This window comes from Giraffa tippelskirchi, chromosome 5, assembly GCF_054371585.1.
Source record: "Giraffa tippelskirchi isolate mGirTip1 chromosome 5, T2T-mGirTip1v1.2.pri, whole genome shotgun sequence".
Lineage (NCBI taxonomy): Eukaryota > Metazoa > Chordata > Mammalia > Artiodactyla > Giraffidae > Giraffa > Giraffa tippelskirchi.
In genome coordinates, this window is record NC_137279.1 from 173,850,577 (window position 1) to 173,872,953 (window position 22,377).

Consider the following 22,377-nt stretch of genomic DNA (forward strand, 5'->3'; position numbering starts at 1 on the left):
AGGATGAAAAAGAATGGCACAGCACTCACTGTCCTGCCAGAGAGAAGAGTTATCCATATGTGAAATCAGGATGGTTCAAGGCACACAAAAGTTCCCTAGCTTCTCCACCAATTTCTAGATCTCCCCTACATGTTGTTTTCAAGCTTTGGAGTTTCAAGTTTAAACTAAGCAGTTTGTACCAAGGAGACCTGGGCTATATTAGAGCTCTGGAAAGGAGGGTTTTTCATTTTCTTCAGAACAAGTAGTCCTCATTTTCATTTGGTGGGGCTGACCCAGAAGAAAAAAGCCTTGATCTGAATGTCCAGACACCCTGGATTCTAATTCGAATTCTACCCTGTAACTGTGTGATCCATAATAATAAAGGTTTCTCTAACCCAACAGCTATTATTATTATTATTATTATTATTATCATTATCATTATTTTAATAGCTTGAGCATTTTCTCAAAGTAGTTATTTTCTAAAATACTTTTTCCTAACTCAAAAATTCATACTTTATAGAACCATGGGATTATTTTTTCTTTTTTTCCTCCTCCTCTCCTTTTCTTTATTTTACCATTTGATTATTATAGAAGCAGAGTTGACAATGTACTAGGATTTCAAATTTCAAGGAAAACAGTTTATTTTGGCCAGTTGCATACTCTTATCATTAAATTTGCATCTTTTAAACTTCCGTGGTTGCCAGTGGTAATCCTACTATTGAATAAGCCGTACAAACATTTTCTGTTGGAGGGAAAAGTGTATATAAACATGTCATACTTCAGTCTCTTCAGAAAGAGTCTTGAGCAGTGGGAATGGAATGAGAAAGGAAGGGTAACCTTTAAACATAACTCTTGGATGTGCTGTACAAACTGAAAAGTTAATAATGTGCATGGTTGATTATGTTGCTCAATGCCCAAAGCCAGTGGTTCCATGACTGGCTGTTCTTTGAATGTACAGATCTCTTTAGTTCTGGGAAAATGGTGACACTAACCAGGTTCAGACTGAGTTGGCCCTGGGAGATACAGTGGTTCTGTAGTTTCTCTGAGAATAAAGCGAACTGGGAGAGAAGACCTAGTTTTTAGGGAGTTTATTCTCAGTTTCTCATTCTGAGGCTAAGAAACAGGACCTCAGTTCCCTGACGTAGTCTGGGTGCTGCTGGTCCAGTCCAGGCTTGAGGCCAGGCCTCCCCAGAAGTACCTGGTGCCCTCAGGCCTAGCACAGGACTGATCACACTAAGGCTTTCAGAAAATAATTGTTGATTAATCTGTGAATGCCCCTGTAAGAAGCTGGAATGTTCAGGGCCATCCCTGATGAATAAGTACATGTAGTTATTATTAGTACTTATTGCCTATACCAACCTCTGTTCCTGTTAACAGAATCAGCACACCTTGAAGGAGACCAATGGAAGCAACCAGATCATTCCACCACCTTCCACTATATCTGAACTTGACAATAAAACCCACAGTGAGAATTTGAAAGAGGTACTTTTGACCCTGGTTTAACTCCCTTGTGACCACACTATACTCTGAAGGTGACCTGAGTATTGTGGGCTCCGTGTTGTGGTCCCTCAGCATCTCTTGCACACGTTTGCCTGCCTGAGAGCTAAGCAGAGAGAGGGTACGTGTGGCTCTGTCAGGGATCCAACATGCTGCCTGTCTCCCTGACACACTGCTTTTTTTTTTCCCTACATGTCCATCAATGGAGTAAATTCCTTTTCACATCTTGAAAGTCATAGAGTGACCAGATTATCCTGAAACTGTTTTTGGAAAATAGCAATCTGGACAAATTAAAGATGGGTGTATAGTAGATTAAAATGATAGCTGTTTTGAGTCACAGTTTAGAACAGTAGAAAGCATATCCTTGAAAATGAAGAGTTTCTAAAGATGAAAGACCAGAGGAGGGAAAAGAATATTGAGTTCAGAATCACATTAAAGAGAATAAAAGAAATCTTCACTAAGAAGAATTCTTGTACTGAGTTTAATGCCCTGTAAAGCCTGTAGTCATCATTCCTTTTTAAATAGCAATCAGTACTGGAGAATGTCAATAAAAATAATTGAATCTTATACTAAATAATGCACTACCTGTTACGGTTTTGCTACATGAGCCAATTCAGTAATTGGTATTGTTCTGATGGTGGTTTTGTTCTGAGATATTAGGTTAATGAGCATTTCAGTTAATAACCCAGCAAGCTTCTCGCCAGCAGGTGAGGTAAACATTGGGAAATCAATTCCCAAGCTCTCAGCTTTCTAGGACCAGAGAGGGAAGCATGTGGGTAGTCTCTTCCCTCTTTCCCCATCCTGTCGAGCTGAGGTCAGATAATTCCAGCAGGAGTCAACTGGGAGCAGTTCAGAGTGGAAGGACAAAGCAGAGACAGACGATCGATGGTCTAGAGCAGGGAAAGGAGTTTACTTCAGTAACTTGACAAAATAAGGGTTGTTCACTGCTACTCCCCTGCTTGTCTAGTACATGTCTTTAGCTGGATTCCATAACTTGATTTATTTCCACTCCAGGATATCCTGTACCTCCACAGCTTTTTAGAGGAAGTAAACAGTGCCCGAGTGGGGTACCAGAGACAGAATGATCTTAAACTCGAGGGGATGAATGAGAGCGTCAGTAATCTTACCCAGAGAGTCAACTTGATAGAAAGAGATCTGGTTGCTATGAGCAAGGTAGAAAAGCAAGCGAACCTGTCCTCCAGCATGGTAAGCCTCTTCCCCTCTTTTTGATGTGTTCTATGTTGCAGTGTGTTTTGTCTGTACACAGATGACATTCCACCACCTTTTCAGACACCGACCTTTGGCATACTTGAGAGGCTCCACATTTGTGTTGTGCTTAATCCTGTCTCCTTTAATCCTTACACTAGCTCTATGATGTGAATGGCACAGACGGTGTTAGTCCTGATTTGGAAGGGAGATGTGGAGAGGTTCAGTTGCTTGCCAAGGCCTCCCCACAAGTTATTGGCAAAGATGACAAGCCTCCTTTTGTGTTGCTGGTGACTCATCTGGTAGGGAAGCTCCGGCATATATTTCCAAGGAAAGTCTTCTTGATCTTTTCTTTTTTAAGTTACTAAGGATGGAAAAAAGTCTGAAAAAATATATATACGTACATGAAATTGGAATCACTTTGTTGTACATTGAAAACTAATGCAACACTGTAAATCAACTCTACTTCAGTTTGGGACTTCCTGGTGGTCTACTGGCTAAGATTCCATGCTCCCAATGCAGGGCGCCCCAGTTCAATCCCTGCTCAGGGAACTAGATCCCACATGCCACAAATAAGACTCGGCACAGCCAAATTAAAAAAAAAAAAAATCAGGACTTAAAAAAAAATGTTATTAAGGGTATGAACAATGACAGTGACAGTAACTAGAGAATCTTGTTTCTTTAAGCCCAAACTAGGCTTTCAGATTTGTCCTGTTTCAGTCTGCATCTGACATTGCAGAAAATTTCAGGAAAGCTGTTTAAGACACGTCAGGTCAGACCAGCTCCTCCCCTAAAGAGATCATTGAGTCCATCCTCTCATTTTACTCAAGCGGAACCCGAATGATGTACTGAGTCACTGATGCTGACAGATTGTATGGTTTACTGGTTTTTATGTTTCTGCAAATCAAATGTGGTGAGGTTTTTTTTTCTTTTCTTTTTTAAAAAATCACCTTTCACATATGCACTGTTTGGAATCCATGTGGGTTATTTTTTAATAGCTGCAAGCCCCACCCTTAAAAATTTCATACAGCAAAGACATAGGCATATGTAGAAATAGAAACCAAATACAGGACATTGTACTGTAAATCAAGTAACTGCCAAAGCTGGAAGCAAGCCCACAAGTAACGTCAAGCTCTGGCACATAGAAAACAACCTTTGAACTGGCTCTGCCACAGTGCAGCCTTGGCAAGTTGCCTGGCCTTGACTTTGAGATTAGAGGAGGAGGACCCGTTCCTCCTCCTCCTTTCCAGGGGTGTGTAATTTACTACAAAGCTGGGAAGATTAAAGGAGCCTTCTTTCAAAAAGTCCTTTTGAACTTAGCTAAACTAAGGACGATAGAGGCTAGGAATTTGGGATGATTTGATGAGTATTAGGCCTTGAAGGTTGGTTTTCAAGGCTTATTGTGAAAACTCATCAGCCGTAAAGCTCCCCATACTGTCCCTCCCCTCCCCACTCTATTTTTCTCCAGAAGAGGAAATTGCTAATAGTACCATCTGTCCTACTGTTTTTTCCAACTGTATCATACCCAGCATGGTTTTGGGTTAAAGTTCTGTCGCTTTTTGAAGTTTGTGATGGAAACAACTAGAAACACCAGTTTCAAGCTTTGTCTCTCTCAGACCTTTCTCCCTCTCCTCTTATTCTCCTGCTGGTATTTCTGTTGAGTGTTCTGAGACCCCTTAAATAAGTTTGGCAAGTTTGGTTAAAAAGTCCTAAATGTTGCTTAAGTTTTCATGTTTTCCTTTAATCTTCTCTCATTTTGTTCCTTTTACCCTTTAAGGTGAATGATAGAGCTGCCACTCTGAAGAGAGAGTCTTTGCATCAAGTGACCAACAGAATAGAGCCAGTAAAATCCCAGGGCTTAAAGGTAAATAATAAGAGGCTTTCTCTGAAGTAAGAGTAAATGCATAGGCATCTGGTTCTTTCTCAAAGGGAGCACTTCAGTCTTTTTTGCTGCAACTTCAAGACACAGTAGTTAGTATATTAGTAAATAAGCAAATACTTAATCAGGCACCTGCCCCATGCCAAGCTCTCTGCTAGAAGCTGGGGTGACCACAGTAAGCAGGATAGACATGTGACCGCTCTTGTGGTGGAGCTCAAAGTCCATCAATCAAAAGATCATTAACACATAATTGAGTGGAATATAAGTGCTACAGAGGAAAAGTATAGGATATCACAGAGTGTTAACAGAACAGGAAGACTTCCCTAAGGAAGGGACTTTTAAGCTAAGACAGTAAGTTCTCTGTACTGTTGATGGGGAACAGAGGCATAAATTATCTAAAAATGGTACCTAAACTAAAAATTATTTCTTGTTGTTAAGATTACAATCTTTGGGGGAATGGAAGAGGGGAGAAAAGATTGTAGTCTCAGTGCATACAAAGTCCCTTTAAGCTTCAGCCAGTTCCCTTCACCTTGTACCTTCCCTTTTTTCCTTTCTCCCCGATATATTGTCTAGATAAGACAGACAATCTGATACGTTTTGATGTCCCCAGAAAGAAAGGGTGTTTTCAACATTCTCTGTGATTAGGGTATTGTGTAATATTAGTATTATAAGACCTGGGTTAAGATAAAGGAAAAGCCAGGAAGATCGTGACTGAGTTACTGAAATATCATTTCATATGCACATTGCATTTGATAAGTCCAAGGATGTGAGTTCACAGGAAATGAACTTGGAAATGAACCATATATCAGACAGTTTTCAGTATAATGCTTTCCATCTATACTTGTTCTTAACAGTTTTGTATTATCTAGATAAAAATAACATTTTAGTGCTTTGTAAGGTTTTTGTTGAGTTTTCTAACTGCTGCTACCAAAAAAAATTTGAACTTCACCTAGAGAATGACAAGAGAAATTTAAGATCCAGATAAAAATGTTGAGCACAAAAAAAGTAACAGGTGGTTGCTATTGGAAAATAGTAGTGATTTCAACAACAGTTCAGATTTTGATAGTAAATATTTGAATAAAATAGAGCTAGTACACATTTTTGCCCGAATTTTTTGGCTGTACTTTCTGACACTTTGTGATTTTTAACTGTTACCCCGATGTCTTAGTGCTGCCTCATCTAAGCATCCTAGCAAAGTGCAATTTCTCCTTGCCATAAATTATTCAAGCATTTAGTACCTAGTTTTAGCTATATATATCCATATTTTGACTCCCTAAATAAACTAAGAGTGAGCCATGGTGGTGGTTTAGTCGATAAGTTGTGTCTGACTCTTGTGACCCCATGGACTATAGCCTGCCAGGCTCCTCTGTCCGTGGGATTTCCCAGGCAAGATTACTGGAGTGGGTTGCCATTTCCTTCTACTATACAGTAACTGTTAGTATAGAATAAGGATAGGAGAAAAATAAGTAAATATATGTTGAATGAAAGAAACATAGTGGTCAATATTGTAATTAGACATAGGATCAGGACCTTTCATACTAGCCTATGCAGTTAGAAAATTACTTCATAGAAACCAGACTTCTCTCTTTTTATAATTAATTGTATTTTTTATATGCCACTGTATCATCTAGGAATGAGGCAGAGGAGGGGGGAAAATTTTTTTTAAAGATACAAGTAAGGCCTTGAATTAGAAATACTACAATTCTTTCATGTTCCTAACAGTTCCTGCCACCAGTTGAATAGTTATCATGGGGGACGAGAAGGCAGATCAAAGGAATACTTGTGGTCTGGTTGCTTTTTTTTTTTAAGGTGATAAGAGCATGAAACTCTGCCTAAAGTGGTATAGTCACAAGGTGGAGTAAGCTACTCAAAAAAATTATTTAGTTAGTATGAAATAGTTCCTAGACAACAGGATCCTGCCCATTTAGGAAATGGGTGTCATGAAGGCACCTGAGCAAGTGTGCATTCCTTTACTGCTGGCATGCCTTCCCCAGCTGCCAGGTGCACACAGCAAATCAGATTATTTGTGCCATAATGTTCCCTGAATGGTCTAGGCTCAAATCCAGCCCAGCCCTCATCAACACTGAGTACTAAAGATGTCTGTAGTAATTATTGATTCATTCCTTCATTGCCCTCAGAGGGAGCCTATTTGGGGTCAAGAACTACAGGCTAACTAGGCTTTGGAAACATCATGAAGAATCAGATGAGGTCCTCCTTCTGCCTTAAATCTTCTATGATCTTTGTTTTGGACAGAAAGAAGATAGTTCAGAGTCTCAGGTATCTAAGCTTAGAGAGAAACTGCAGCTGATAAGTGCTCTCACAAACAAACCTGAGAGCAGCAGGCCTCCAGAGACTGCCAATGAAGGTAAGATATTCAGGATTGGCTTCTGAATATTTCACGCAGGCTTGGGCAGCTCGCCTCCCACACGGGAAATGGGGAAAGGTGTTCTGGCAGGACTGATGGCACGGAGTGAATGATGCCTGAGCGCACCGAGTTGAAGCTGCTACACTTTGCTTTCATTTAGAAAAAACCCATTTTGCACATGATTTGTACTCCAGTCTATTAAGGGAAGAATGGGTAATGTTTAGCTGGAAATAGACTTCTCCATGCTGTCTGCATCCAATTATAGGCAAAAACATTACTGTCATAGTGTGTATTAAACCAGCCCTAAATGTTGTTTACGGGAGTCTTCATTTCTGTAAGTGCATAACATTTACTTAAAAATAAATATTAGTCCTCCTGAAAAGCCATTAACAAGTAATAACAGTGGGATCATTGGGTTGGAAGGGCCTTTGACTTTAGGCAGGGACATAACCTAATCGATACTAGCAGTTGCATCAACCTCTGCTGGTGCTACTTCATGATGTAACCAAGGCACTAGATTATGTTCGTTTTGACCTCTACCCGCCCACAAATATTTTTCATTTGGGGGAAAGCAATACAACTTCTGTTACTCTCTTTTACGTGGGAGACAAAGTACAGTGGGAGGCCTTGCCCTGACATTGTGCTACATAATTGTATGGTAGCGCTCTTTCAGCATAGCCGGTCTGGTGACACATACACTAAAATCAGGCTCTTAGCAGAGTTCCTATGATGTCAAATCCCCAGTGCTTTTCTCACTGCAGCTTGAACTCTCAACCTCTAAACACGTGTAATGCTAACTTGTACTGTAAGAGCATCCAGTTGGGACCACAGCTTCAAACTTTAATACTGAATATTAAAGTTTGAAGGTGACCTTCAATATTGGTTTAATTTTATGTCAGACTGGTAATACTAAAACTGTATATTGTTTGTTACAGAGCAAGTACAGAATTTCACATCAAAGCCATCAACATTGCCAAAATTCCCACGGTCTCTTGGAGACCAGATTGAGAAAGCTGTCCAGCTAAGACCTGTTTCCCTTCCAGGAATTTCTAGCATCGAAGGTAAAATTTTTATATTATGGAGTGATAGAGGAAATACGGAGAAGGCAATGGCACCCCACTCCAGTACTCTTGCCTGGAAAATCCCGTGGACGGAGGAGCCTGGTAGGCTATAGTCCATGGGGTCGCTAAGAGTTGGACACGACTGAGCGACTTCACTTTAACTTTTCCCTTTCATGCACTGGAGAAGGAAATGGCAACCCACTCCAGTATTCTTGCCTGGAGAATCCTAGGGACAGCGGAGCCTGGTGGGCTGCCGTCTATAGGGTCGCACAGAGTCGGACACGACTGAAGCGACTTAGCAGCAGCAGCAGAGGAAATAGCTCAAAGTTGTAACTTTCTAACTTTTTTAACTTGTAAGATAAAGATTGATATCTAACACTGTTGAGCACTTCCTGTGGGCTAGATACTTGATATGCATTATATCATATAATGCTGGTAACAATCCTGGGACTATCAGTAGTCATGTATTATACCCATTTTACCGATAGGGAATTGCCTGAAGTCCACACAGCCAATAACTGATGAGGCAAAATTCACACCAAGGCAGTTTGACAACGAAGCTTTTACTCTTAACCACACTGCACTATGTTATCTCTCTGTGAATGTTTTTTAGAGTCTTCAGTCATTCCATGAGTACCTAGTTAGACCCAGTGTAAGCAGTAAGAATACAGTATAAGAAGATACAGTCTCACTTTCCCCGTGGATATAACAGTCCAGTGAAGAAGACAAGCAAACATAATACTGTGTGACTAGCAAAGTAAAAGTAAAAGTAAACCCTGTTTGTCAGAAGTCCTCCAAAAATGAGGGATCTTTGGCTGAAAATCGGCAAGATAAATGTTAGTAGGAAGGATCTGATTCACAGAGGAATGTGTTTGTCTTGCTTCCAGCAGTGTGTGTTCCGTCCCTCTTTGTGGTTTTGCACTTGATAAGTGCCTGGAAAATCACGCATTCCTATCACCCTCTCTGCCTGACTCTTCACCTCACTTTAGAAACCCTTCCACCAGGAAACATTTTCTTACCTCCTAGGACTGGACTAGGCTCCTCCTGTGTGTGTACTCACAGTATCTTATGTTTGCACGTGTCACGCTGCTGTAATTTCCTGGGGAGCTATAACATTTAACTTCACTCCCAGGCCCTATCGTTGTTCCTGGTACATGTGAATATTTGTTAAGTGAATAAGTTATCTACAGGTTACAATTAATTCTTAAAGCATAGAAGACTTAAATTTACATTGCCATTTAATTTGAGTTAGTTCTAATGAGGTAGATGAACCTAGAGCCTATTATATAGAGTGAAGTAAGTCAGAAAGAGAAAGATAAGTATTGTATACTAACACATATATATGGAATCTAGAAGGATGGTACTGATGAATTTATTTGCAGGGCAGCAATGGAGAAGCAGACACAGAGAACAGACTTACAGACTTGGCGGGGGGAGGAAGGAGAGGGTGAGATGTATGGAGAAAGTAATATGGAAACTTACATTACCATATGTAAAATAGATAGCCAGTGGGAATTTGCTGTATGACTCAGGAAACTCCAACCAGGGCTTTATGACAACCTAGAGGGGTGGGAAGGGGTAAGAGGCGGGAGGGAGGTTCGGAGGGAGGGGACATATGTATACCTATGGCTGAGTCATGTTGAATATTTGACAGGAAACAACATAATTCTGTAAAGCAATTATCATTCAATTAAAATTTTTTTTAAAAAATTGATATTGCCATTTAAATACTTTCTTCCCTATCCCCAATTTTTTTCTGTTTCCTGGGGAGACAGGACAGTGTTAAGTTGTGTTTGTTGGCAACACAAGTTGCCTCCTCTTGCTCTTCATTTTTACATCAAGAATTGATGAAATAAAAGGAGGAAAGACTGTTAGATTAAGAAATAGCCATCTTAACATTTATACTTTAATCCCTGATATAGATGGTGCACACTTTTGAATGACTACATTTTTTAAATGACCTGAGGCAACAATCTGATTTTTATTAGAATACTCTTGCAGAGTGCATAGCACGTTCTATAAACTCATGCCCCATGTGTACACATGCACACACACACACACAAAAACCATTTTCCAGTTGACCACTTGGTGGCAGGAATTGGGAACAAGTGTCTCATTGCTTTCCTGGCTTTCAGAGAGCTTTATATAGCTGCTTTGCTGGGGCTCTTAGGACTGAAAGTAGGGACTTATACAAAAGGTTGTCTACAAAATTGCTTGACGGTACTGTCCTCTGGTATTAGAGACTGAATCTATTTTTTTTTTTATTGTTTATGTTTAATTGAAGGATAACTGCTTTACAATATTGTATTGGTTTCTACCATACATCAACATGACTCAGCCATAGGTATACATATGTCCCCTCCCTCTTGAACCTCCCTCCTGCCTCTCACCCCTTCCCACCCCTCTGGGTTGTCATAGAGCCCTGGTTGGAGTTTCCTGAGTCATACAGCAAATTCCCACTGGCTATCTATATGTTTCCACGCTACAATCTCCATTTGTCTCCCTCTCTTTCCCTGCTCCCCCATGTCCATAAGTCTGTTCCAGAGACTGAAGTCATTCTGTGGGGACACAGTCAAGCCCTTGTTAAACATTATATAAACAGTTGGCCCTCCTAGGTATTCATTACAGAGTCCACTCTTGGGCAGGGTGGGAGAGTGGGGAAGGTCAGTCTCAGAAAGAGAATAGTCACATCCTATTATCCCCCTTCCCCCAACCCCTGGCAACCACTAATCTCTCAACCAATTTCTCTTTTGATTTGCCAATTCTGGGTGTTTCATATAAGTGGAATCATGTAATACATGGTCTTATATGTGCTTCTTTCTTTCAATATCCTTCTTTCACTTAGCACAATGTTTTCAAGGTTTATCTATTTTGTGGCGTGCAACAATACTTCATTCCTTTTTTGACTGAATAATATTCCATCCTATGGATATACTACATTTTGACTATTAGAAACAATGAAGCTATGAACACTCATTTACAACTTTTTGTGTAGACACACGTTTTCATTTCTCTTGAGTTTATACCCTAGGAATGGAACTGCTGGGTTATATAATAACTACTGAATTGACAGTATGCCGTAGTCTGTTTTATAGGCCATCAGAGCTCCTATCAGTTAGCTCTTTAGGCTTCTGCAGTCCCTTCCACCCCTTCAACATATGAATAAAATATGGAAAATCTTAAAGGCCCTGCATAGAGAGAAAGCTAGTCCATTCACTTCTCCTGTGATTATCTGTCACTGCTTCTGTTTTGGGAGGATGGTGCCCTACAGTATTCTCTCAGCCTTAAAGGATCAAGAATTAGTCTTTCAGGGACTTCCCTGGTGGCTCAGCGGATAGGGGTCCACCTGCAGTGCTGGGGCACAGGTTTGATTCCTGGTCCAGGACGATTCCACATGCCGCGGAGCAACTAAGCCCCATGTGTCACAGCTACTGCACCTACTGAAGCCTGCTTGCCTGGAGCCTGTGCTCCACAACAAGAGAAGCCACCTCAATGAGAAGCCCACACACCACAACGAAGAGCAGCCTCCACTTGCCACAAGTGGAGCAGTCTGCACAAGGCAGCGAAGACCCAGCACAGCCAAAAATAAATAAATAAAAATTAAAAAAGCAAAAAGAATTCCTCTTTGAGATTTAGTAAGACCTTATACTTTACCTTTGGGGAACAAAATCTGCAAAGTAGCTTTTCTTTTAGTGCTTTAAATTCAGTTGAGACTACTTTTTAAACTGTTAACTAAATTTAGCTATGCGTATAGGTATATACGTGTTTTTGTGATTCCTTTTTAACAGATCTTCAGGGCTTATTCCATAAGACTGGCCAGGATGTGGATGGGAAGCTGACCTACCAGGAAATCAAGGACTCCTTAGAATCTGTTGGGCCAGAACCAGAGCGTTTGAAAGAGTTTGATTCTGATGGAGATGGAAGATACTCATTCCTGGAGCTGAGAGCAGCTTTAGGTGTCTAGCCTTATCAGGCTTATTTCAGAAGTGGATGTATGCTGTGGACTACCTTTTATCTGCTCAGCTAACAAAAACAACCCTTGACCTACCCATCAATCCTCCAGTCCTCCAAACTACAGTAGCAGACACATTGTCACCTTTTAACTGGTTTGAAAAAGCTGTATAAAAGTTATTTTTTTAAAAAAGACCATTTTACTTATGATATTTAGAAATCTATGATTTCCTGAAACCAGTAAGATCTTAATTTTAAAATTGCCAGAAAAAAGTCAAACCCTCTTTTTTTCTCTTTCCTTTTTCTGACGGGAGGAGACCTTATCTTTTAAAACTGGAAAGTGTGTATATAGAGAGAGACTAAGCCACCTTTTATATTTCACATAAATTTGCCTTAAATTAGCTGCACTTTATACAGACTCAGAAAATGTCTTTCCTTTAACAGATAGACCTTTTCTCTTTGTAAATATTTAAAATGAAAGAGTTGTGCATATTTTGTGAGAAGTGGGAAGAATGGTTTGAAACAGGATGTGAACAAATGACTTGTTATTAAAAATTGCTAATCTTACCTGGTAGCAGCTTGAAGCTATGTCCCCGTCTCCTTAAGACATCTTTAGGTGCTGCCATGGGGTGTGGCCTGGTGCTGGGGGAATAGATTTAGAGAACAGACACTGTGGGGACAGGGTTGCTTCTAGACTCAGGAAGGTAAGATCTGGCTATTTGTTCTGTCCTCTCAGCTAATCCCAGCCTGTGAACCAGAAGTCTTGTTGGGGATTTTCTCATGTTAATCCTGTTTCAGGGTTTATATGCATAAAAAGTTAATCCAGTAGGAGCCACATTTTCCCCCCTAAGTGAACTAGATTATCTTCCCCCACCCACCCACTCAAGTCTACCTTTAAGCTCTAACCAATTTTCACCTCTGATACTATCTCCATTCTGAATGGCAGGGCCACAGTCCCTTGGCCACTGTCTCAGCCTGGCTACTCAGGAACTATAGAGGAAAGCACTGCCTCTAATTCTGATCCAGGAAACTTCTTGAGATTTTTACCTGGGGGCTAACCAAGAACTGGACTTCCCTGGTGGCTCAGAGATTAAAGCGTCTGCCTCCAATGCGGGAGACCTGGGTTCGATCCCTGGGTCGGGAAGATCCCCTGGAGAAGGAAATGGCAAACCACTCCAGTGTTCTTGCCTGGAGAATCCCATGGACGGAGGAGCCTGGCAGGCTACAGTCCACGGGGTCGCAAAGAGTCGGACACGACTGAGCGACTTTCCTTTCCTTTCCTTCCTTTCCTTTAACCAAGAACCTAATGTGTTCCTCTGTGGGCTGACTAAGGCCAAAAACGTTCTAAAATGAAACACCTGAAATCATATTACATTTCCTTACAACTGCAGCTCAGAAATAACTAGAGGCTTTCTGTCCAGAGGATTCTGTCTAGAGAACATGGCAGGCAGGCCTGGAGCAGGGGCTTCACATGATGGCAGCAAGTTTTTTCAAATCTAATACAAGCAAATGTAATCCTCCCATTAAATACTTCTGTAGCCCTGGTACTAAAAGGTCCCTGGACTAGAAGGAATTGTTTCTCCATGTCACCTATGTTTGTGCTGTGTTGATCTTAGAAGCAATCTTCAGGCTACACACAAGGGAAACTGAAGAATTTAACTGTGCTGTCAGCCAAGTCAGGGAGAAACTAGAGAAGCCTTCAGACTTCTTTAGTAGAGCTTATTTCCATTTTCACTTTTCCAAGTTTCCCTGTTAGCCATGGATGCAGTTGAGCACCCTTAAATGTTTAAGGGCTGGTTTTTTTCTTCACATGATGTTCAGCTTGGTGTTGGCTAACCTTTCTTTTTCCCTAGAGATTTTAAAATTTAGTTAGGGCAGGATGAAGTCTTTTCCTATGAATGTGTTTGCTTACCTCATTATGGCTCATGCTTCTCTCTAATTCCTTTGCCTTTCTGTGCTATTTTATGTTCTTGGAAAGGTTTAAATATAGTATAAAATTAGTCTGGCACTTTAGGTAACTTGAAGATACTTACTCTTCTGGCTGCCTTTCACGCCCCCCCCCTTTTTATAATATATATATATATATATATATATACCCTTGCAGATTTTGTAACAACCAAATAAAATTCTAGCAATAAATTATACTGCTATATTTGTATATATTGTACCATAAATAGTATGTCCATACCTGGAAGGTATTTTTTTGAGAATTGATTTATATGAAATATACTTGAGGGTAATGTAGCTTGTCCTTTTTAGTTTCAAATTCTTATTCATAGGCAAACACTTTGAGGACACCTTTACTCTTTGTATGTACTTTTCTTTTGCATCAGCTGTGCTTTTTAGTTTATCCTCTGTTCTTCCCACCTCGAGGTGGATGGTACCATCCTCTCCCCTACCAAATTTGGCAGAGGTGTTCCTCTACACTCTCAGACCTGTGAATACCCTTGTCACACCGCCTGGAAAAGTGCTATATCTCCCAGGCAGAACTAGGACATCTTGAATTCCTTTGCTCTAAGTTAAGCATATTTGTTGGCTTAAAAAAAGAATTCCCATAAGCCTATATTGTTCATTGTTTTTTTATTTTTAATTGGAGGATAATTGCTTTACAATATTGTTTGTTTTAACATACATCAACATGAATCAGTATCGTTCAGTATTAATTTTGGATTTTTATTTGAAAGTTGTCTTAACTTACCCGGCGTGTGTTGACCTGTAATCAAGCCTAACCTGCCACACCTCAATCCTGAGAGGGAGGCTGAGTAGAATTAGTAGTTTCGGTTTTCATTTCAAATGCTTTTTTCTCTCTTCATTCTGGCAGCTCCTACTGCTTTACTAAGTTACCCAAGGCATGACTTCTTGGTCCTGTTTTTCTTTTGCCTTCTATCTGGTTACCCAAGGCATGACTTCTTGGTCCTGTTTTTCTTTTGCCTTCTATCTGGTATAATGTTTACCTAGAGAGACTCCCCCATAAATCGAGGGGCAATATATTAAAGGAAGAGAAGACTCGAAGAGAGAAACTGGCTTAGATCCCTAAATAGTAGTGTCATCTTACAGGCAGAGAAGGGCCTGGCTCTTAGGGTTGTGTCTTACAGCACAGCTGAAGAATGGACACCCTCCACCTGCTGCTAGCTGCTTTCCCTGCCTTCGGCATTCCCTCACTTTGTTGCTGGACGGAGCCCCATCTGCCCCCCTTCCCGCTCTGATCTCGGCGGTCACAGTTGAAGATTTTGACTGAGATGGGCTCATATTCATAATGGCCTGCTGTTGAGTTGTTTTTAGTGACAGCTTTTGTTTGCTACACACCTCATTGGCTTGCTTACCAACACAACACCAGTTAGATGTGGGTCCTCTCTTTCATATCCAAACCAGAACACATTTGGGTATTCCTGAGACTTTATAGAGCGTATATTGTTTGTTATACGAACCTAACCTACCTTGTTGTTTTCTCATATTAAGAAATGTAAATCTACTTTGCTTTAGTGGAGCTATTTTGGTAATGTTTAAGCAGTTTTGGTTCTGTTTAGAGAGTGAATTCAAGATTTCCATCACTTGATTTGGGCTTTGCTAATTTCATATCAGTAATAAAACCATTTTAATTTGTCTAAATTAAACATTGCTTTTTTCTTCCACCGTGTCTATGATTAAAGGCTCACCCCCCCCCATTACTAAGAAAAAAAAATCTACTTTGATCCTTATTCTTATGAACTCCTTCCTCCTTTTGAATGCAAAGCCTAACAGATGGTGGACAGAAAGTAACATTGAAGAATCTGCAGATTTGGCCTGAAGAAATGAAGGCATTTTGGCATCTGTGGGGATGTGGGCAGGGTGGGGGAAGAGAAAAGCCCCTGACTCTGCATCAACCAGAGAAGTTCCACTTAGGCCTGCTTTTTAATTTGAGATTCACTATAGGAGCATGTTTACAGGAAATATTCCATGTCTTCAGGAAAAATGAAAGAAAAAGGCTTGAAATCCATTGCAAGATAAGGGTCATAAAGGAAGAGGCTGGGGCTTTTTTCACACATAAGAAAAAATGTTTAATTAGCTCTACATGGTTGCTAGATTTTGGGATTACACACACACAATCTGAGAGGCCTTTCCTCTCAGGAAAAACCATACATAAAGCCTAGCTCATAAATATGGTAAGGGGATTTTCTCATTTCCAAAGTGAAGGAAAATTTTATATCCTGGAGCAGAACTAAGTTTTCTTAGATTTGAACTGGGATCAAATAGCCAGTATTATCTTTGTCTCTCCTTTTAGAATAGTTTCCAGAAGATACAAAAAATAATATTCACATGCACTGGATCTTAACTTTGGGAGAAGCCATGAATCCCTTTAAATTAAAAAAAAGGGGGGGGTACTTTTAGGGGATTGATTGGCCAGCCCTCTGCCAAGTCAATCTGTGAACCAAGTTAATCATGCCCTACACACACAAATCATTTTCCAAGAGTTTTCAAAAAAGACATTAGGGAATGGAGACCATGGTGAATGGTGGAAAGATCAGGAACTTTGATGCCAGGCAGACATAAATTTGAGACTGCAACATGATATGATGGACTTCCCTGGTAGTCCAATGGCTTAGACTCTGCTCCCAATGCAGAGGGTCTGGGTTCAATCCCTGGTCAGGGAACTAGATACCACATGCCGCTACTAAGAGTTCACATGCCTCAAATAAAGATCCTGTGCACCATAACCAAGACCCAGCACAGCCAAAATAAATATTTTTTTAGATGATATGCGAAATACCCTTGGAAACTCTTGATCTGTAAGAGAAAGGTTGTGATATCTGTTTGACAGTGTTCTTGTATTAGAAATAATGTAGAGACAATAGATCACAGATGTTAACAAAGAATGCAATTCAAGCAGCAGTGCAGTGTGGTTCATAGATTTCATACTGACTTGTTTTGGCCACTACGAATCACCATTGCTCGTGCATCCTCCGTGACTGTCACTCTTGTGGCTGTGCTCAGTGTCCTACAGAACAGCAGTGCTTTTGGGCACCTAACCCAGGGTCTGGCACATGGTTTTGTTCTGAAACAACGGATAGAGGGATGTAGAGCCCATCACAAGTACTGGCTCAATATGTCTCCCCACAGTCATTCCCACTGGTGTTGGTGAGACTCTGACCTTTAGCTTGGTTTGCAAAATGCCCTCCATCAGACACTGCCCTCCTAACAACAAATGAGACACATGGAGCCTTGGACTTTTTAAATCTTTCATTAGGTGACATCCACATGGGCCCTGGCCTTGTGTCAATACCACCTCCCTGAAGTCAGCTCTATTTCCTGTTCTGCCCCTGATACCTCCAGCTCTCATCCTCAGTGAGAAGAGGCTACAGTTCTGAAACAAAGGGCTTGGCATTCAAGCAGTGGTCCCCCTGGGCCATTGTGGGAAGGGAATTGAAGTGGACATTCCTTTGAGGACAGGTGGCCAAAGGGTAGGAGACAGAGTGGTTCAGCATTGGGGGCAGGTTACACAGGGAGAGGGCAAAGGGCACCTCCTGAAAGATGGGAATTGGGAGTGGGGAGCTGGCCTGGGGCCGCAGCATTGGGGAAGAAGGTAGGGGCTGCTGTGGGGCCAGCTGCACTGCAGGTTGCAGGGGGCCAGGGGCCTCCATCTTGGGGCTGCTGTCTTGAGCAGCATAGCTCCTCCTCTCAGGGACATCCAGCTCCCAGGGGTGATCTGAATTCTGGACGTCAGTCGAAGTGTTGGTGGCAGCAGGGGGAGGGCCAGTATTGATGGCTGTGTTCATGCCATAGTGCCGTCGCTTGTTAATCCAGTACAACAGCGGGCTGTAACTGAATGTGGCTGCTCTCATCACCTCCACCCACTCCTGGGCACGCTCTTCCCGCCGCAAGTTCTTCCTCCAGTGCAGAAAGAGAATGCAGCTGCCCATTACCACAGAACACAGCCCCAGGAATCCAAAGTACAGTGACACCCACACTAAAGGCAATATGAAAAAAAGAATAAACTGGCTGAAAGGTGTAGTTTTTTTGGGGGGGGGACCTCAGCTGTTTCTCATTCCTCTCCTTAGCCCTTTTACCAGTCATCCCCTCCACTTATCAAACCAGTCCATCCTAAAGGAAATCAATTCTGAATACTCAGTGGAAGGACTGATGCTAAAGCTGAAGCTCCAATACTTGGGCCACTTGATGTGAAGAGACCACTCATTGGGAAGACCCTGATGCTGAGAAAGATTGAAGGCAGGAGAAGGGGATGACTGAGAATGAGATGGTTGGATGGCATCATCGACTCAATGGACATGAGTTTGAGCAAACTCTAGGAGCAGTGAAGGACATGAAAGCCTGGTGTGCTGCAATCCATGGGGTCGCAGAGTCGGATACGACTTAGCGACTGAACAACAACTCCTCCATTTAACCACTCTCTCCATTCCTTCCTTTTCTTCTCATTGACTTGCTTCATCATTCTTTTATTCAGTCAAAGCAGAATTTTCAGGGAGCTTAAGAGGCCACCTTTAGCCCTTCACAGATAAGGAAAGTAAGGTCTAGAGAAGCATGACTGCCTAGGCTTACTCAAGCCTCTGGATCCCAACCCTGGCCCATCCAAAACATCAGAATAAGAAGCCTCACTGCAGGCAAAGCCCATCAAGAAAGTAGAATTTTACCAGTGGATGGGACACCAGTATCCCATCCCATTTCACCAAACCCTAACCATTCAATTGAGATGGTCCTGGGATATTCTCTGGGTGGGCAGAGATCCATGGCCTCTGCCCTCAAGAAATCTTAATTTTGTAGAGTAAACCCTGTCCCAACTCTTAAATACTCTTCCATGCAGGCAGTCATCACTCCCATCCAGGCAAAATGTCTTCCCTGAGTGCCCCAAGCCTAAGGGCACAAAGCAAGTGGCAGGGGTTTGGGAAGGGATCACATTTACCACCAGGGAGGCTGAGGTCCTCCCTTTGGGAATCCATACAGTTAAATCTTGGTAACTCGGTGGTGGCTCTGGGGACAGGGAGCTCACCTACTCATCTGTTTAGCCAATAGGAGTCCCCAGAATGCCCAGACCCCATTGTTCCTTAAAGGCGGGTCACTGAGTTCCGAACACTGAGTTCCGAGCACCCAGGGGCAGCATTTGTAAAGTCTAATGGAAGGAAGGGACTCCACCAGTGGTGTTTCCTGGACATTGCGCACCTCTACTGCTTCTACCAGGGCTTGACCCACCCTCTGAATTGTCAGTCCTCTACCCCTGACCCACAGAGCAGCCTCCAGGACAGGGCCCTAGGTCCCTCAGCAGCTTACTGTGTCCCTAGGCTTTAAGGAAAAGTTGATGGATACCTGTCCCAAATGGGGACCGGGACAGGGTACACCCAGAGCAGTGGGCAGCCCTGACCTCAAGTCTTCTATGATTGAGTTATCACCTCGTTCCTTGGCTCTTACAATCTCTTTTGTTTAATCACCTTCCTTCAGCCAAGTGTTGGCAAGTGTTTCTGGGGCATCTGGCCCTATGGGAGCTTCCCACCATCTGTCCCTACATCTCTTTCCAGCCTCACCTTCCTCCCCATCCTTCATACACGTTTCCCTTCTGACCAGGTAACTGTTCAACAGACCCTGCCCATTCCCATCTCTGGAGCTTTGCTCACACTGCTCCTCCACCTAGGAGTGCCCCTCCCCACTTCCCCCCCTCACCACATCCTCAAACACCTGCTTATCCTTGAAGGCTCAGCTCAACACCCCATACTTTGTGACAGACAGTTGTTTCCATCAGCTCCCAGAATTTCACCACGTCCAGTTTGAAGGCACTTTGAGAGTTGCCTAGTCCAACTCGCAGCAGATGCTTGAGTCCTAGAAGCAGATCTTCTCTATGCACCAGTAATCCCTAGGAACTGCTTGGGTCAGGGACTTGCTCACACCTCCTGAGGTTATGGGCAGCTCAGAAAGCTAACTAAGCCCAAGTCAGCCTCCATGTAGGCTGCACCACTAAGCTTAGATTGGCTTCTTGGCACCATCTAATTACTTCCCTCTATAAGCCTTCAGCATGGCACCTGGGGATAATAAGCATAGATTTCTCTCCTGGTTCCACTTAATCTGGGCTCTGCTTACTGGCTCCTGCTTTTCAGTCTCCTTTGCTAGTTTCCCTTCTTTTCCCTGATCTCTAAATGTCAGGTGCCCTAGGACGCAGTCCTCAGCCCTCTATCCACATTCATTCCCTCAGTGATCCCCCCCCCAGACTCATGGCTTTAAATATCATAGCTACACTGTCAACTCTCACTGTTACACCTCTAGCCCAGATCATTTCTCAGAATTTTAGACTCATATACCCAAAAGCCTGACTGACATCCCTCCTAGCCAGTCTATTAAGTTATCTCAAACTACCTCGTCCAAACCCAAACTCCTGATGGCCCATCTTCCAGCCTGTCTGTAAATGGCAACTTCTTCCAGTTGTTCAGGCCAAAACCCTGACAGTCATCCTTGATGCTCTTCATTTTCTCACACCCACATTCACTCCAGTAGCAAAATCTTTAGGCTTTGCTTTCAAGACATGCCCAGAATCTGACCACTGTTCCATTACCATCACTTTAGTGCAAGCCCCATCCTCTCTCACCTGGTCTCCCTATAGTGTGACCAGCCATCCTCGATTGCCTGGGATTGAGGGAGTTTCCAGGACATAGGACTTTTGATGCTAAAATCAGGGAAATGCCAGGTAAACTAGGACAAATTAGTCACCCTTAGGAGAGCTTCCATCCTTGTCCCCCACAGCCTATATTCCACCAGCAGTCAGAATGATCCTTTTTAAAAGTGGCACTTATAAGCTACCCACTTCAGTATTCTTGGGCTTCCTTTGTGGCTCAGCTGGTAAATAATCCACCTGCAATGCAGGAGACCTGGGTTCCATCCCTGGGTTGGGAAGATCCCCTGGAGAAGGGAAAGGCTACCCACTCCAGTATTCTGGCCTGGAGAATTCCATGGACTGTATAGTCCATGGGGCTGCAAAGAGTCAGAAATGACTGAGCTACTTTCACTTTCTCTACTCAGAACCCATAGTGACTCCCCATCTCACTCAGATTTAAAACCAAAGTCCTCAACCAAAGCCTACAAAGCCCTGAAAAATCAAACTGCCTGTCCCCATGCCTCCTTCACACAGTCACTTCCTTGCTGTTCCACAAGTAGGGCAAGCATGCTTCTGCATCAGGACCTTTCCACTTGCTGTTCCATCTGGAAGGCTCTTCCCTCAGCTATCCATGCAGACCATGCCTCATTTCCTTCAGGTCTCTGCTCACATGTCCCCTAATCTCTGTCTCTGTTAGCCTGTTGTTTTTTGCATAACATGTTATTATCACCTAACATTATTTATTTATTTATACTGCACCTCACCCTACTAGGATGTAAGTTCCATGAATTACTGTAAACAAACACCTAAGAATTTCAGGCAGTCAACTGCTCTGAAAATAAGATAGTGGAATAAAGAATATAAAGTGATGCAAGTGCATCAAGAAAAGTCCCTTTGAGGTGCTCTCTTGTGAACTGAGCCCTAAATGATGAGAAGACAGCCATGTGCAAAGGGAGCAGCCAGTGCAAGGATGCTAACGCAGGTACAGGCCGGCACACTTAAAGGACTTGCTGATCTCAGAGTTCACCACACTACTGCCAGCGCAGGCCAGGGCCTAGGGCCCATCTCCAAAAGTGCAGGTTGGGCTGAGCAGAGTTGAAAGTGCTGTTCCTGTCCCTGAGACGTCCACCATTCAAGAGGGGCTTCTATCAGGTAAGCCCCAGACAGGAGGAATTTCTTGAGGACAGACTGATTGGTGTCATCACAGGGGGCCTGCTCCAGGTGAGACACAGGTATTGATGTCACTGTCCAAGTCCAGGGGATGAAGAAGATGATGGCACTGGATGGAGAGAGAGCATTCCAGGTATAAGGACTTGTCAAAGATAAACCTAGATGTCTCTCTGGGGAGAAGAGTAGTTCAGTTTGGCTGGAGTTCAAGGTAGGTGTTAGGAAGCAAAGAAGACAAGACCTTGGAAACAGCTGGCATCTTGAAAAGAATTCAGCTTTGGGGCAAATCTCTTAATGATTCTCAGCATCAGTTTCCTCGTCGGTAAAATGAGGATGAAACCTGTCTCACGTGCTATGAATCAGATAGCGTCCTGCACATAGAAACGCTCAGTAAAGAGAAGCTGCTGCCGTGATTAACAGCTGATGAAAGGGCCTTCGATGCTGAAGGACGACGACTCCAGCGTGTGCCTAAGGAATTTAAAAGGCAGCAAGCACGGTGGGGACCAGCAGGTCTGAGCAGCTTTCAAGAGGAGACTTGGCGTGCAAGGGCTGCTGGTCGCGGGCTCTGGGAGAAGGCGGGCGGGGGTGCTAGAGCTGCAGAACACTCGGGGCGGGAGCAGGGGCCCCGGCAGGAGCAGCGAATCCCCTGCCGCCCACTGGACTTTTCTCCGCGGCACCCGGAACATTGAGAGCGCGGAACCTC

General features: G+C 42.8%; 2 protein-coding genes across 4 annotated transcripts in view; one reads left to right on the forward strand and one right to left on the reverse strand.

The window, feature by feature from the left end:
- Positions 1-12,505, forward strand: part of EFCAB14 (EF-hand calcium binding domain 14) — a 38,037-nt gene extending 25,532 nt beyond the window's left edge. The window contains exons 6-12 of one of the 2 annotated variants that reach the window (XM_081488495.1): positions 1,357-1,461; positions 2,491-2,682; positions 2,844-2,984; positions 4,460-4,546; positions 6,815-6,926; positions 7,862-7,987; positions 11,776-12,505. In XM_081488495.1, the coding sequence (XP_081344621.1) occupies positions 1,357-1,461; positions 2,491-2,682; positions 2,844-2,984; positions 4,460-4,546; positions 6,815-6,926; positions 7,862-7,987; positions 11,776-11,951 (939 nt within the window). In that variant the 3' untranslated portion in view covers positions 11,952-12,505. The remainder of the gene's footprint in view (positions 1-1,356; positions 1,462-2,490; positions 2,683-2,843; positions 2,985-4,459; positions 4,547-6,814; positions 6,927-7,861; positions 7,988-11,775) is intronic. The other variant, XM_081488496.1, reaches the window with a different exon arrangement.
- Positions 12,506-17,140: 4,635 nt separating this feature from the next.
- TEX38 (testis expressed 38) lies at positions 17,141-18,918 on the reverse strand. 2 transcript variants are annotated; one of them, XM_081488506.1, is made up of 2 exons: positions 18,834-18,918; positions 17,141-17,803 (listed from the first exon to the last, which is right to left on the reverse strand). In XM_081488506.1, the coding sequence occupies exon 2, from the start codon at positions 17,755-17,757 to the stop codon at positions 17,272-17,274; it is 486 nt and encodes a 161-aa protein (XP_081344632.1). In that variant the 5' UTR covers positions 17,758-17,803; positions 18,834-18,918; the 3' UTR covers positions 17,141-17,271. The 2 variants fall into 2 exon arrangements, with proteins under 2 accessions (XP_081344632.1, XP_081344631.1); XM_081488505.1 differs by having other exon boundaries at positions 17,141-17,882.
- Between the last annotated feature and the right edge of the window lie 3,459 nt (positions 18,919-22,377).